General features: G+C 39.9%; 1 protein-coding gene across 5 annotated transcripts in view; it reads left to right on the top strand.

Annotated features, from left to right (window-relative positions):
- The window catches only part of ATRNL1 (attractin like 1), a 944263-nt gene that overhangs the window by 136849 nt on the left and 791256 nt on the right, over window positions 1-16158 (top strand). For all 5 annotated transcript variants that reach the window (XM_067537030.1, XM_067537032.1, XM_067537033.1 and 2 more), the window contains exon 6: window positions 6371-6545. In XM_067537030.1, coding sequence (XP_067393131.1) covers window positions 6371-6545 — 175 coding nt within the window. The remainder of the gene's footprint in view (window positions 1-6370; window positions 6546-16158) is intronic.

The following is a 16158-nucleotide window of genomic DNA, read 5'->3' as shown; positions in this document are numbered from 1 at the left end:
ACCACAGGTATATGATTTGCTGTATATAGCTAAGCTGCATAATGGAGAGGATGGTAAGAAGAGGCTGGAGGAGTCCAAAGCAGAATAATTTAAAAAAACATCCTTACCAGAATCCTATCAAGACAACTTGGATGAAAATTTTCCAGATTCCTGGTGGACATTCATGCCAAAGCATCTGGAGACATTAGTCCAGACCTTATATAAATAAACTGGAAAATATAAAGGAATTTCTATAACCTTTGTAGTCTAGACAGATTTTTTTGTATGTCTTTCTGTATCTCCAGATACATAATGTGTACCTAAAAGGATATTTTAAAATGTCTCAAGTTCATTGTGATACAGAATATTTTTATTGTACACATTTTGATAATGAAATAGTTTGGGGATATATTTGAGAATCTTAAAAACCATTATTGATAGTTTATAAATAGTATTGCCAAATACACAATATAAAAACTGTATTTTGACTCCAGTAAGATGACATGAAAAATAAGCAGCTAATAACTACAAAACCTTTGTTTAGATACTAGGATTAACTAAATTTATTCCTACAGTTTATATGAACAACACATCTTAGAAGCCTATATTCAACAAGTCAATATTTTTGTTTTCCCAGTAATCCCTAAGGAAAAGATTAAGGTCCAAGATTAAAGAAGCTGTTTTCTCATTAGGTGGAAATTGATTTGAGGACTTGAACTACAGAAGCAGATAGCCACTTAGGTAGTTCATGAAACTCCTGAATAAATAGAAATTAGATTCCTTCTCTAATGTTGTATATTTGAGTAAATTGATTTCCGATTCAGTCATAGAAGGGTAAAATCTCCTCCTTTCCCATAGATTGAGTGATCCATTAGGATAGGCAAGAAATCCAATTTAAAAAAAAAATTCACATGTAAAGTAAAAAATGGATATTTTTTAACATTATACAACTACCGTGCTATCTTCCAGACAAAATGCATGTCTTGTGCTTTTTTCAAGTTTCAGTAGCACAGGTATATTTTTCTTTCCAGCAACGTTGGTGTATTTACATTTACTTGGGAAAATAAGACCCATATGTGGTATTTGTCTGCGCTACGTTTATGACCCATGTTACTAAGTCTGGGTAATGAAATAGGGCAAACTGTTCTATCATGCAAAAGCATCTGCTCTTTAAGTGATGTTACAATAAAAATCCATGTTATTGTATCTCTTTATTTTTGTTTGTTAGTTTATAAATTCCTCACATATACAGATTGACACCTGTGTTGTATTCGTGGCTTTAAATTTAGATGAGTAAAATGTAATGTTTGTAAGAAAATTATTATGTATGAAATTCTTTTAACTGTTGATCATGGGAATGATATTGTAAGGTTCGTGTACTTTTAAGCTATTCTCTTCATATTTGTTTGATCTTGTCCTCTTTTAACGACCATTGTCACAGATAATCATTTTACTGTTATGTACAATGAGATTTATGTACTGAACACACTTAATTGAATGTAATTTTTTTTATCATCTGTCTTCACAAATTGAAGTCTGGTTCAGAATGACTAGTGAGTGCATCATATTGTTTTTTCTTAAATACGTTAACTACTAATTTTCAGTATTACTGGTTTGTGTATTTTGTTCAGTGTTTGCCACTAGGTGTCACTGTTGACCACTATATTTTTGAGCCACACTGGTAAAACTAATAAAAGATGCAAATGTATTTTAGATATATCTGACTCTGGGCCTTGACTCAGCAAATCATGTAAACACATGCTGAACTTTTAAGCACGTAAGACCTTCCCTAATGAACAAAACACTTAAACATTGTTTAACTTTAAGCACGTGAGTAGTCCCATTGATTTCTGACGTGAAATTAAGCATGTTCTGAAGTGCTTTGCTGAAACACAGTCCTGATGAGGTTAAACTTCTATTAGAGTATGTGTAGGAATACTTAAAATATAATTTACTAGAATTGTTCACACTTTCTTTAGAACCTATTCCAATGCCATTGATCTTTTCGGGCCACAAAGAAAAAGGAAAGATAGTAATTGAGCGTCTACAGCATTTAAGAAATAGTGTACTTAGTGTACAAACAAATATGATCCGTTTGTTAATTAGTACATAAGGCTGGCAATTTATGTGCAGCTGAGGACATATAGATGATGTTTCACTGTGATGTTTCACTATTGTGTGCGAGTTACTAATCCTAATGAGTCTTTCAATAACCTATGCACTTTCTCAATCATTCTCATTCCCAGTACACAATAAGTTAACTCCAGTTTCCTTTTTCTTTCCCCTTGGGCAAGTGTTAAAGGAAAGGGCTGTAAGAAGGCTGCTGGAGAGAAAGAAGGATGGGAATGCCTGTGGATTGGGCAATCTTATTTTTCATAGACTCATAGGGTTAGAAGGGACTGCAAGGGTCATCTAGTCTAACCCCCTGCCAAGATGCAGGATTTGTTTTGGCTAAACCATCCAAGACAGAGAGCTATCCAGGCTCCTTTTGAAAACCTCCTGCAAAGGAGCTTCCATAACCTCCTTAGGCGGTCTGTTCCCTTGTTCTACTGTTCTTAGTTAGGAAGTTTTTCATGTGTGTATGTGTGTTCGTGTTCTTCATTGTTTCTACTACCATGTTAGGGACTGTTTTTCCCTTGTCAATTCATCCTTCCCCATTTGGCAAACATTTTACTTTGTTGTGTTTCTAATACGGCAATACTCTTTTTGTCTTTGTTTATTTCTTTCTCTGAGAAACAACATTGCTGGTGATATCAGCAGGAATTAATGGCTCTGAGAACAGTGTTACAGTAGATAATGGAGTTCACATATGTTATGTTCTTATGATACCAGCAAAACTGCTTTGCTTTTTAAAATGTATTCACAAACCGGTTGTGGATTCCAAGTATACATTTAAAATTGATGCTTAGTATCTGTAGCACATTTCTCATTAGATTGTAATAATTTTATGGTCCATCAGAATTTGGGCTTAAACAAATTGCCACTCTTTCTTTGATATAAGTTGTATGAATTGTTTTGCCAGCTCAGCTGAAAAGATGCAAGTACTTAAACAATAAAATAAAATTTAAGAAACCAACACCACCAGCAAAAAACCCAGAAAAGACTTGATGCAAAGTGCATGATTTAGGTATTTGTAGTATAGAGGCTAAATAGGCAATCACCAGTCCTAAGCCGTTGAGAGCTCACTCAACTTTGGCTGGTGTATACAAGTCAGACTAGAGAATCGTTATGATCCCCTAAATATCTATGAATCTAGTCTGTTTCTTTGGAGAGAAAGTTGGACCAGGAAACATTCTGTTACAGAATTATTTCAGAGTCTTAATATTGTACCTGGATACCCAATGAATTTTGACAGATGGTTTTTGCTTAATATCTCAGCTAAAAAGATAGCAACGTTACTTACAAAACATACACAGCAGATTATTGATTATATTGTAATGTTATAGTCAGTGTAAAATGAATTCTTTATGTAAGGCTTGAACACCAAATCCTCAAATTTAGATCTAAAAAGGCTATTGATTGAGTCATTTTGACACTTAAGTGCTAGTGCAGAAAAGACACTGCAGTCTTGCAAGGATTATTTCCTCTGCTATAAAAGCATATTATTTTCACAGTATGTTTAATCTGTATGTATGGTTATTGATTATATTGGCAACTGGAAGCAGTTCTATTATACACCATAGTGCGTAACTTGGCTGGAAAAAATTGGCTTCAGGCTGAAACTCGACATATAGGGCATCAGCCAGAGAGCAATTTTTTAAAACCATCCATTCAGCCTGTTTTGGGGGTTGTACAAGAAAAACAACACACAGTTGTTGTGCAGCTCTCAACGTCATGGCACATCATCTGTTTGATTTGTAAATGTTTAGATTCAGGAAAGAGTGATTACTTGTTCATGTGAGGGGAAAGCTTCTCACATGTGGGGTGACCAGATATCTAGGGTGAAAAATCGGGGTGGGGGTGGGAGGTAATAGGCACCTATATCAGACAAAGCCCCAAATATCAGGATTGTCCCTATAAATGTGGGACATCTGGTCACCCTACTCACATATTAAGTGCAGGGTTAAATTGTTCATCCAAAATGTTGATTACATCATGTGCAGTAAGGGATTGCTTTCTTCTGATATCTAGAATAAAAATAACACAAATATTTACATATAAGCCAACATTCCTATGAGCCAAATCCTTAATGTATATATTAGTTTCTCAAAAATGTATAGTTTATATATTTTGAGTGTGGCAGATATGATGATGTGGGTTCTGTCATGCCAGGGAGTCCAAATCCCAGCCAGGAGAAGTGACAGCACAGTGCATAGGAGGAGCTGGTATTGTGGGAGGAGCCCATTCTGGTTGCATGCTTGTACAAACTAAGTTTATTGCAAGATAAAGCCCTGAAATTTTGACATGTCTATCTCTGCTCGTACAATAGCATTTAGAATTTTTTGTCATGGCTTTATAGAAGTAATTAAAATGACAGGCTCAGCGTCTCTTTGTTATCCAAACTTTTGTTTGTTTGTAATTGGATACATTTCCTAACTCTAATTAGAAATGAATGACTAATCCTTTTTTCTAGATTTTTATCACAACTACACATTGTTCATTGAATTATAAGTTTCAAAACATCTTACAGTGAAAGAAAAGGAAGAATCCAAAGCAATTCTTAGAATCAATATTATTCAAATGTTTGAGGTTAGCATTCTTAAAATCAAAGTTGTTTTCTGATGTTAAAAGCAGGTGTGTATATATAGTTTTCTTTAGTGACCATAATGATCTTTATTTCATTTCTTAATCAATAGAACCCCTGTTACCTGAAAGTCTTAGGGACACAATATGTTATAATAAATGTCAGTCTTTGAATGCTGACTTCAAAGTAGGCTGCCTGGCACTAATGCACTGATTCCTGCAAAGTCAGCCAGATTTAAAGAAGGTAGCTAGTGGTCTAGCCATACCTCTTATCAGGAATCCTCAGGGGTCTTGTCGAGGTTCTGAGTAATTGAGGTTCTGTTCCATCAACAAAAGAAGACAGTTCATTGAAATAACACGTATTTGTATTAGTTATATTTTTCTGACTTTAAAATCTTTTAAGTAGTTTTTTTCCCCAAAGAAGTGACCACCTAATTCTTAGAACTCTCCATTAACTAAATACCCCCTCCAACTAAGTTTAAGTTAATACACTGGTTAACCTCCAGTTGTATGTCACTTTGGGTGCAGACCAGTTTTTAGTAAGATACCACTCTGTTCCCGTAGAGAGAGAGAGAGTTACACCTGACCAACCGTAGCAGCCTTTGGCCATGGGGTTCAGTAATTTCATATGACTTGGAATAAAGCCTTATCTCCCAACTGTCCAGGTTGGAAAAACTTATCACCTTCCTCAGTTTCAGCATCAAAGTTGCTTAATAATTTAACTGTCCTGGAATATCTATCTGCCATTACCTTTTATAACAAAAGTTGTATTCCATGACTGATAACACCAAAGCCCAGAATTGGATACCTAGGATCGCCCAATAATTCAGTGTTCCATATACAAAAAGAAAAAACAGTCACTTGCTATGTACAATAACTGACATAAGGTGAATAGTGCAAACTTTTCCACCTTACTAGCAAAGCCCTAAATCTTGAAACATTAAAATTTTAAAGCTTCCATTTGCCTATAGAAAATCAGATCTTTAAAAAATAAAATAAAAATAATCTCACATGTGATTATACTTGTCATTCAACAACAATTTTCCCGCTTGCAATAAACAGCTACTAAATGTTAAAGTAAGGTGTTTTTTCCTGCTAAAACAGTAGATTTGAGTGTTGCTTTTGGCAACTCTGTAGAATGAGCTATAAAATGTTTTGTATTCAATGCTGTTCTTTTCATAAAGCACTCTGTGCTGCATTTTCCTCTCAGAAACACATGCAATATGGCATTGGCAAAGACTAACTTTTGTTTCCTCAGATGTAACATACTATAATATATATAGTAACACAATGTACCGTAGTGTTATGTACTTTGATATAAAATAACCCAAGTTAGACCAAATATCAGTATAAATTTTTTTCCAGTGAAAAAATATGGTATATTCTTTGCTACCCTTTTATGACTAAACAGCATCTGAAAATCAGATACGTCTTTTCTTCATTTGGTGACTCATACAGTATTTCTGAGTCTAAGTAGAATGAAGAAATCTACCTTTATTATTTGAGCAAATGTAACATTTTTAATAACAGTGACTTCCCTTGTTATCTAAATTATGACTCAAGCTGCTATTAAACATAAAAATCAGCATACGGTCAAAATGAGCAATCTTGTAATCTATCATGAACTTTTCTAATTTCTACGTTGTAGCGCTTTTAATACCTTTGCCTAACAGCCTAGTCAACTTGCACATGTTTGTTGATTAAACAGGTCCTGATTGTTCTTTGAACGTCCCTTCCACGGAGTCTTATTGGATTCTACCAAATGTAAAGCCATTCAGTCCTTCTGTAAGCCGGGCTTCCCATAAGGCAGTTCTACATGGAAAATTTATGTGGGTGATTGGTGGATATACCTTTAACTACAGTTCATTCCAAATGGTTTTAAAGTAAGTGATTTCCCCTTTGTTAGTCTTTGTGGAATTGATCTTTGCTAGATAAATAAAATTCCGTCCAATTTCTATCCTACATTTGTATGAAAGCTTTATCATTCTATTTTATAGGAATCTTATTAATTAACATTTTCTGTTTTCCAGTCACTTTAAAAAAAACAACAGTACAGTTAAACAACAGTACAGTTAACAGTACAGTTAAACAATGTACACAACATTAGATCATGACACTGGCACTTCTTTATAACCGTTGCTGTTGCTATTTTGTGCTCTAAAATATTAAAGATATTTGCACTGTAACGAAGTACTTACACTTCAATGTATTGATTATAAATATTATATTTAGAATGCTCTTTGCAATGTTAGAGCTAGTTATATTAAAATACTTATTATAATTTTGGTTAATGTGAATGACTTGATATTTTTTTTATTTATATAGTGTTCCAAAGTTCTCTAAGAAAGATAGGTTGCTGCCCTAAAGAGTTTACAGTTTAAATGGGGGGAACGGGAGAAATCAGACATAGGTGGGGGTAATGTATATAATATGTAAATAAAATGAATAAGTTGGCAAATATCTCGTCTTACTAGTTTATGCCTAATTTTCTTTGCCCTCCTCTTCTCCCTTTTATCATCTGTCCCCGATCCATGCCTTCCTCTTAGTACCTTGTGTTAGTACCCTTCTTTCCCAGTTCTGTCTTCCAGTTCATAGAATGATAAAATACTAGGGTTGGAAGGGACCTCAGGAGGTCATCTAGTCCAACCCCCTGCTCAAAGCAGGACCAACCCCAACTAACTCATCCCAGCCAGGGCTTTGTCAAGCTGGGCCTTAAAAACCTCTAAGAATGATGATTCCACCACCTCCCTGGGTAACCCATTCCAGTGCTTCACCACCCTCCTAGTGAAAAAGCTTTTCCTAATATCCAACCTAGACCTCCCCCTCTGCAACTTGAGACCTTTGCTCCTAGTTCTGTCATCTACTACCACTGGGAACAGCCTAGCTCCATCCTCCATGAATCCCTCTTTCAGGTAGTTAAAGGTTGCTATCAAGTCCCCCTTCATTCTTCTGCAGACTAAACTTTATCCCCTTATCTTTATTCCTTTTCCACTCTTAGCAGACCTCATTCTGTTAAGTGCTGAGTGCCTTCAACTCCCAGTGAAGTTAATGGGAATTAAGATCAACCACATAGGAAATATTCAGCCCTTTGTAGGCTTGAACCATTACTACTTGGGCTAAGAAGTAGTGGTTTACAACATGAGGATGTTAATGTGAAAAAAAGGAATTAGCCAATCAGGAGGTTTAGTGAGACCAATTTTGCCAATTTTCATGATTTTATTTCAAGTCTTGTGATATTTGATGTTTTTCGTAAAACCCCAGATTCTGGAATCAAGTGATTATTTGATTAATTTTTATTAACAAAATATATATATATTTCTAGTCCTCCTGGTTGCAGGAAAAAGCTTAAAAATGTGCATCTTTCAGGCTCAAAAATCTGAAAGCAAATAAAAGAAAACCCTAATTTATTAGTTTTAAAATCTCGCGATTTTCTGTGGCCTGATTCATGATTTTTTGAATGCTTGAGTCTGTTAATGCTGTGAGGTTAACATGAGGATTATGCTGTACATTTTTGTAAAATAAAACTTTGAAGTAAATGAAAATTAGACTCCTAACCTTTAACTTCTGTTTCTTATGGTCTGAGGGAATCTTTTGGTCTGGACATTACTAAGAGTTTCAGCAGAGTCCAGCAGAGACTCTGACTTCAAAGGAGGATGGATGGAGGGAAAATCCTAAACTGTATTTATTATGATAGAATGAGTAGGTCTAAGTCATGAGTAATGTCCAGACCAATGGATGCCCTTATGAGAAGTTACATGAAAGAGTTTTGTTCATGCCCACCCAATTCAGATTGTAACTTGTTAGAAGAAACAAATGAAGAATTATTTTAAAATGTCATTTGAATCCCTGAGAGCCAAGTCTCAGGCCATTTTAAGAACCATGTTGTTGGGTACTGAAAAGAGTTCCTCAGATTTTCTTGGATGACAGTTTAATATAGTAATGCAGAGTTCTAGAATAAAGTGGAGGAGTTATGAAGGGGACTTAAGAATTAACTTATTTTTGAACCCTTTGCTTATTTAAAGCTTGGGTGAAAAAGAAAGTGGAGATTCTTCTTTGAGATTCTTCTTCTCCATTGTATTCCACTGAGGGTTACACATCTGCACTAAGTGCCAGGTGTTGGAGAATTTGAAAAGCAGTGTCCGTTGGTCTATGAACGCACCCTGGCTTGCTTCGTGCTTCTGTCCAAGGTGATAAAGGCTGGGGTGGACTGACTGCATCTTCAGTTCCTTCTCACCACTGCATGATTGGAACTTTGTGTCTTCATTTTTTATGTATTTTTAAATAAGTGTAGTTGTATATAGTTTACCAGTTTTATAGTAGTTTTACCAGTTTTCCTGGAGTTTTTATTAAGCAGTAATTTTAATACTTAGTTTAGATAGACTTTGGGGTGCTTTCAAAACCTCTCCACCCCTGCACCCACCAGACTAGGTCCAGAACTCCAGGCTTCAAACTCTGTGCCTTCTGCCCGCAATTCTTCTTGGTCAGTGACAACCACCAGCGCTGCCTCTACTGCCTGGGAGAAGCTCACATCACATCCAGGTGCAGTATTTGCCAGTCCTTCCTCAGCCGTACCTCAGAAGGCCCATCTCTTTGCCTTCAGAAGCACCTTATGGAGCTTGTCATGAGACCTCACTTGGACCCAGGCTGGGGAACACTCCATGTGCATCAGCCTGACTCAGCGAGGAGTGCGCCTCCTGCTACCTTGTCCCAATCTGGTGCTAGCGGTGTCACCCTCCATGGACTCTATGGCAGGGCTTAGTTGGGAGATAAGGAAGCACACCCATAAACATGGGACTAAGTCGTCTTCCAAATGAAAGAAAATGGCTGTTCCTTTCACGAATTCAAGCCCTCAGGACAGAGCAAGTGCTAAGTCCCACAGAAACAAGAGAGAGACACATAAGCAATGGGATCCAGTGGTTCCCAGCACTGATCCATTGTTATCATTAGCACCCCACAAGATGTGGGATCCTCCTGTCCCAGGAAAGACCACAGTGCTGGTACCAATACCCAGAAAAGAGAGAGTGTCTCTTACATGGGGTATATCTGGAACCGTGGCCATGCCTCAGGACATTTGCGTTGCCAGTCCTGGAGTCCCTTTATCAGGTCTCTCAATTTCTAGAGAGATCATATTTCCACCACAGAGTATGCCTCTGGTGCAGGATCCCTTTCCCTCTGTACCAATACTCTACACTCTTCCACCAGCTCCGAAGGTCCTGCCACTGGAACCAGAGTCCACCTTCTCATCTTTTGATGGATTGGAACCGGGAGAAAACTACCTATGTCATGCTATTCCTATGTGCCTTCCCAGAGACTGTCACGTCCATGGCAGCACCTACCACCTCAGAGCCATTGGTACTCCATGCTGTGGGGGCCCCCACAACCTCACTTGGATTCAGCCTATTGGCCATATTGGGCACCCTGGTCACCATGCTCTCCCTAAGAACCTGCACGGTCCACAAGGGAATCTTCGCCTACCTCCCCCTTAAGGGATCCTTCCGGTAGGTATTGGAGTCAGTGGTAGAGGAGGAACCCTTTGGTCCGGTCCCAGCAGTGCTGTCAGAACTCGCAAGATTTCCCTCTTCATCTCCGAATGAGGTGATGACTACAGCACTCCCTTTCCCACAGAATAACGTTAGACAATTTCAGGAACTGTTGCGGAGAATCGCCAGGGAACTCCAAATTCCCCTGGAAGAAATTCAAGACCCCAAACCAAGATGCTAGATGTCCTCCACATCTCAGGACTAGCAAGTATTGCGTTACCAATTAATGAAGCTATTCTGGAGCTTGCCAGGAAATGTGGCACATCCCTGCCATACACACTACTACCCCAAAAGGGCTGAAAAGCGCTACTATATTCCTTTCAAGGGTTCTGAGTTACTTTTTTCTCAGCCTTCTCCAAACTCCCTAGTAGTCCAAGCTACGACTGAATGGGCAAACAACATCACCCTCAATAACACCAGCTGATAAGAGGGCAAGCATCTGGATGTTTTGGAATGTGCAATGTATTTTCTTGGTCTAGCCTACAATTCAGGATCGCAAATTATCAGGTGTTACTAGCCAAATATGACTTCCTGAATTACAGTACATTTTGAGGAATTTACTGATAGCCCGCTACCACACAATCACTAATTTTCATGTGCTTATTGAAGAAAGGAAGCTGGTGGCTAGGATGGCCCTCCAATCAGTGGTGGATGCCACAGATACCTCCTCCAGGGCCATAGCTACAATCATACTCGTGTAGGAAGACTATTGAAGACCTTCCTTTTGAAGAATCCCATCTTTTTAACCAGAAGATGAATGAATCGCTGCATACACGCAAGGATTCCTGGGCCACCCTTTGCTCGCTGGGCATCTACACTACTGCCCTGCAGTGAAAATTCCACTTCCAACCACCCACTCAGTGCTATAGGTTTCCACAATTCTACTCTGAGATCTTACGAGCCCCCGAGGAAACATCAAAAGACACAGTAGTCTCACCTCCCAGGGCCCCACTCACAGGCTTAAATGCCATAGCTGCAACCGCCAGCCAAGAGATATTTCTGATGTGAGCCTGAGACCTGTGAACCACTATGCCTACCACCTCACCACACTCCTACTCCCTCAGGGGATTGTTTAGCACTCTTCTCCCATTCTTAGAGCATGATAACAATGGACGGGTGGGTGTTGAGCATCATCCACCATGGCTATATGATCAAGTTTATCACACTACCTCTTCAAAGATCTCCTCTCTGACCCCTTCAGGAACTACTCTCATGACCGCATTCTCAACAAAGAAATAAACTCCTTGTTGCAATGGGGAGTGATAGAATGCATTCCCCCAGAATATCAGGGAGCAGGATTCTACTCAACTTACTTCCTCATACCGAAGAAGAAAGGCAGGTGGAGACCAATCCTCGGTCTTCAGCATCTCAGTTGCTACATCCACGAGCTCAAGTTTGTATGGTCGGTCTGGCAGCGATAATCCCCCACCCTTGGAAAAGGTATGTGGATTATGGCTCTCAAAATGAAGGCTGTCACATGATATTCATCTGGCCCACAGACATTTCCTGAGATTCACAGTGGACACCCACAATTTCTAGTACAGAGTGCTCCCCTTAAGGATAGCCACCATTCCCAGTCTTCACCAAGGTTTTTTCCGTCATAGCGGCTAATGTCAAATGTTATAGTGTCCTCATATTTCCATATCTCGACAATTGGCTCCTAGCCATGACGCCCAGGCAAGAACCCCACGCACCAATCTCCATGTTAATCAACCTTTTTTCTTCCCTCAGTCAGCGTCAATGTCAAGAAATAGATCCTAGAGTCCAGGCAGTCTCTGGACTTCATAGGGGCTACCATAAGTTGGGTCACAGCACGAGTTTACCAGTGGACAGATTCCAGGAGATGAGCAACATCATAATTCACATCATGAACAATCCATATGTACCAGCTAGGACTTGCCTTTCCTTCCTCGGACACATGGCTTCATGTACTTACGTGATCCCCTTCGTGCAACTCTATCTTTGCTGCCTCCAGGCATGGCTCTGGTCCATTTACTCACCAAACCGCCACTCCATGGCTTCCATGCTGATAGTTGTCCCCAACAAGGTGCTATCCACCCTCCAATGGTGGACAGATCCAAGTCTGTCATGTCATGCCAAGTCACGTGTGGGGGTTCCCTTTCTTCCTTCTCCCCAGACAAGACAATTATCACTGATGCATCCCTGGTGGCTTGGAGGGGAGGTTCACCTCTACAGCTACATGGCTCAAGGAACATATACTTCTAGAAATCCAGGATGCCCATAAAGGTTCTGGAAATCTGAGCTGTAAGAAGAGCTTGCCAATCCTTCTTTCCCTTCATCCACTCACATGTTTTCATCATATCAGACAACACCACCACTGTTTTTTATATCAACAAACAGAGAGGGGTGAGATCATCCGCATTATCGTAGAGGTGATCAGTCTTTGAAATTGGTGCATCAGCCACCAGATCCTCTTGTCCTTAGCCTATCTTCCTGGGACACAGAATATGCTGATAGACTCGCTCAGTGAACATTTGCGATTCACTACAAGTGGGAACTTCACAATTCGGTAGTACATGACATCTTCACTCAGTGGGGAACCCCAACCAGAGATCTATTCGCTTTGTACGTGAACAGCAAATGTACGACATACTGCTCCCGTGGAGCCCTTGCCCACCACAGGGCAATGCCCTCCTACTCTGCTGGTCAGATGAACTCAACTACTCCTTTCTTCCACTACTTCTCCTAACTCAAAAATACTGCACAAGATTCGATGTGACAGAGTGACAGTAATTCTGATCGCCCCTTGCTAGCCCAGACAGTTTTGGTTCCCCAGTCTTCGCTGCATGTCATCTTGCCCACTGATTCCCATCTGCATCTGTCCAGACCTGCTGACCCAGTGCAAAGGCAAGATCAGACATCCCAGTCCACATACACTATACCTTAAAGAGTGGTATTTGGATGAGCATCTGCCTTAGAATAAACATACTCTTCGACTGTACAGGACATCCTTTCTAGCAGCAGGGAAGACTGCACTAGATGTTGTGGGGCCAAATGGTGACATTTTTCATCATGGGCTCAACAAAAAGGTGTTTTACCAGAATCAGTGGGGATCCCCCCTCATACTGTCACTAAAAGTATCGAGTCTTGCCCTCAGTTCTTCGAAAGTACACCTGGAAGAGATCAACGTGTTCCATCATCCAGTGGAAGGTTTCTTTATCCTCACACACCCACTAACTGCTAGGTTCTGGAGGGACTCATCAAAACATTTCCACCTATCCAACCCGATAGCTGCTCAATGATACTTGAAGCTTGTTCTCTCTGTGCTAATTAAGCCTTCTTTGAGCCTTTAGCATTGTGCTCTATGTTCCTCCTTTTGATGAAAGTTGCCTTCCTTGTTGCTATGACTTCTGAGAGAAGAGTTGGCAAACTTGGCTCTCGGATGGCGGACCCACCTTTCATGGTTTTCCACACTGATAATCTCCCTCCAGTTACACCTCAAGTTCTTACCAAAGGTGGCTTCTAAATTTCACATCAATAAAACCATCCACTTACTAGTATTCTTCCCTAAACCACGTATGTCTTCCGGGGAACATTGACTCCATTCTCTTGATGTTCGAAGAGCTCTGTCCTCCTATCTGCAGAGAACAAAATCAATCAGGAAGTCTCCTAGACTATTTATTGCAATAGAACAGAGACTCAAAGGATGGGCCATCTTCACCCAGAGTCTCTCTGAATGGATTTTGGGGTGTATCAAACTCTGCTACCAGCTGTTGGGCCTACCTCCCCCTCTGAGGGTATAAGCTCACTCCATGAGGGCTCAGGTTTCCACCTTAGCCTCCCTTCAGAATATGCCACTCATTGACGTGTGTAGAGCAGCCATATGGATTTATGTACACACCTTCACTAAGCATTATGCCTTAGTGCAAGACTCAGCAGCAGATGCCTCCTTTGGCACAGCGGTCCTCTGTACTACTATTCTATTCTCAACCTTGCGTCATCCCTCCTCTTAGGCAGCGGTTCTCAACCTTTTTTTCCCCGAGTACCACTTGGGCCAGGTACAGTCAGGTCAAGTACCACTGGACCTGACTGTACCCGACCCGAGTACCACTCGGGGAAAAAAAGGGAGGGGACTGGCGGCGGAGTTTCGTGGCGGCGGCGGGAGGGATTTGCGGCGGGGTTTCGCAGCGGCGGGGAGAGACGTGCGGTGGCTTTCATAGGGAAAACAATACCCGCCGCCGAAACCCTTCTGCCGTTTGCCCATTTTCGGCAGAGTTTCGCAAGGGCGGGTGGGAGGGCACTTCCGGCGGCGGCTCACGTACCACCCAGCCGTCCCGTAAGTACCACCGGTGGTACGCGTACCACCGGTTGAGAACCGCTGCTCTTAGGTATTGCTTTTTAATCACTCTCGATGGAATACTGTAGGGACCATCACTCAAAGAAGAAGCTGAGAGTACTTATGTGTAACTGGAGATTCTTCAAGATATGTGGTCAATATCTGTATTCCACTTCCTGCATTCCTTCCCCTTTGCTATGGATCTGCCAGTTTTGCGGTGGAGAAAGAACTGGAAACGTTGTTGGTCCAACCTATTCTTTTATTGCCTTGCACAGAAGAATGAGGTTTGCTAGGGCACGTGTGTGGACTGATGGATGCTACTTTTCAAATTCTCCGACTACGGGTGCATGGTGCACATGCATAACCCTCAGTGGAATACAGATAGGGATCACACATCTCGAAGAACCTCCAGTTACAGGTAAGTAACCTCCTCTTCTTTTCCCCAAGTTGATATTGTACTACGCTCATTCAGTGCTACGTGCGTGTGCACATATGAGTACGCAGGATACTGATTGTGTAAGAGATGTTAGTTGGAAAGAAGTTCCATTTTAATTGGAACATTTGAGTATATGTTCAATGTATACAATGAAAATGGATAAAACTCTGAAATCTGGGCAATGGGGATTTTCAATATAATAAACTCTGATTGCAGTTCTAAATCAAAGGGTGTGTGGAGCTTGATACAAGAGAAGTGATGTTGGGACCACATCCAATGAAAATAAGGTATTGAGATACTCAGATGTGAAAATGAGCCTAGACATAAGAAAAGAAAATAAGAAAAGAGAAAAGAAAAGAAAAGAAAAATGAATGGATTTAGAAAAAAAGAGTAAGAAAAAATAAACTCATGAATGCAATTGCACAAGATGATTGTGGATGGAGGGAGGAAGTGCCTGAAAGAGAGAGATTAAAGTATTAAGGGAAACCATGTGAGTTTCTAGGATTAAAGTTAACTACTGTTGGGTAAATTCTGGTCTGAGGTACCTCAGTATATATTGGAAATAATTAAAGTCGTTTGGGTTACTCTCAGTTTGTGCATGTATCACCCAGAGCAGAATTTGTCACTTTTTTTCAACTTTGGTGCTTAGTATGTTTAAACTAGAATATTTATGTCCTCTAATATTTTGTAATTCAGTTAATACTGATCAGAAGGCTACATGTGTAAAAACTTACCACTTTCCAGATGCTAGTTCATCTTGATACTGATGTTTGTTTGAAATAATAAGAGGATTTTGGTTCCAAACGTGATATTGTAAGTAATTTCTTTGCTGTTTTCACAGGCAGGAAGGAAGAACTACTTAACAACTGGTGGTAGTGCTAATTAGAATCCAATTATAACTTTATTCACCTGCCTTGGCAGGATATATACGCTTAAAACAATAGTTCAGGATTTCTTGAAATAAATGAAAGCTGTTTGGCTAAGAAAGAGGAATTTTCTTGACAAAATCAGTGCATTAAGGGAATTTGGAAAATTGAATACAAATATATTACACTTACAGAGCAATGTTCATCCCAAAACATTTTACAAATTATAGGCCCAATACCTCAGTGTGCTGTGACTGTTTTGTATTGCTCTGCTGGCACAAAGTAGGCCTAAAGCTGGTCCTTTAGCAGCTGGTGCAAAATAGAGTAGCCATTAGGAGAGAAGCAGAAAAGTAAAGT

The sequence above is a fragment of the Emydura macquarii genome, unplaced genomic scaffold (genome assembly GCF_026122565.2).
Source record: "Emydura macquarii macquarii isolate MOO-44397 ecotype Brisbane River unplaced genomic scaffold, CSIRO-AGI_Emac_v2 contig_3692, whole genome shotgun sequence".
Taxonomy (NCBI): Eukaryota; Metazoa; Chordata; order Testudines; family Chelidae; genus Emydura; species Emydura macquarii.
The sequence above is the reverse complement of the archived record's forward strand: the minus strand, read 5'-3'. Positions and strand labels throughout refer to the sequence as shown.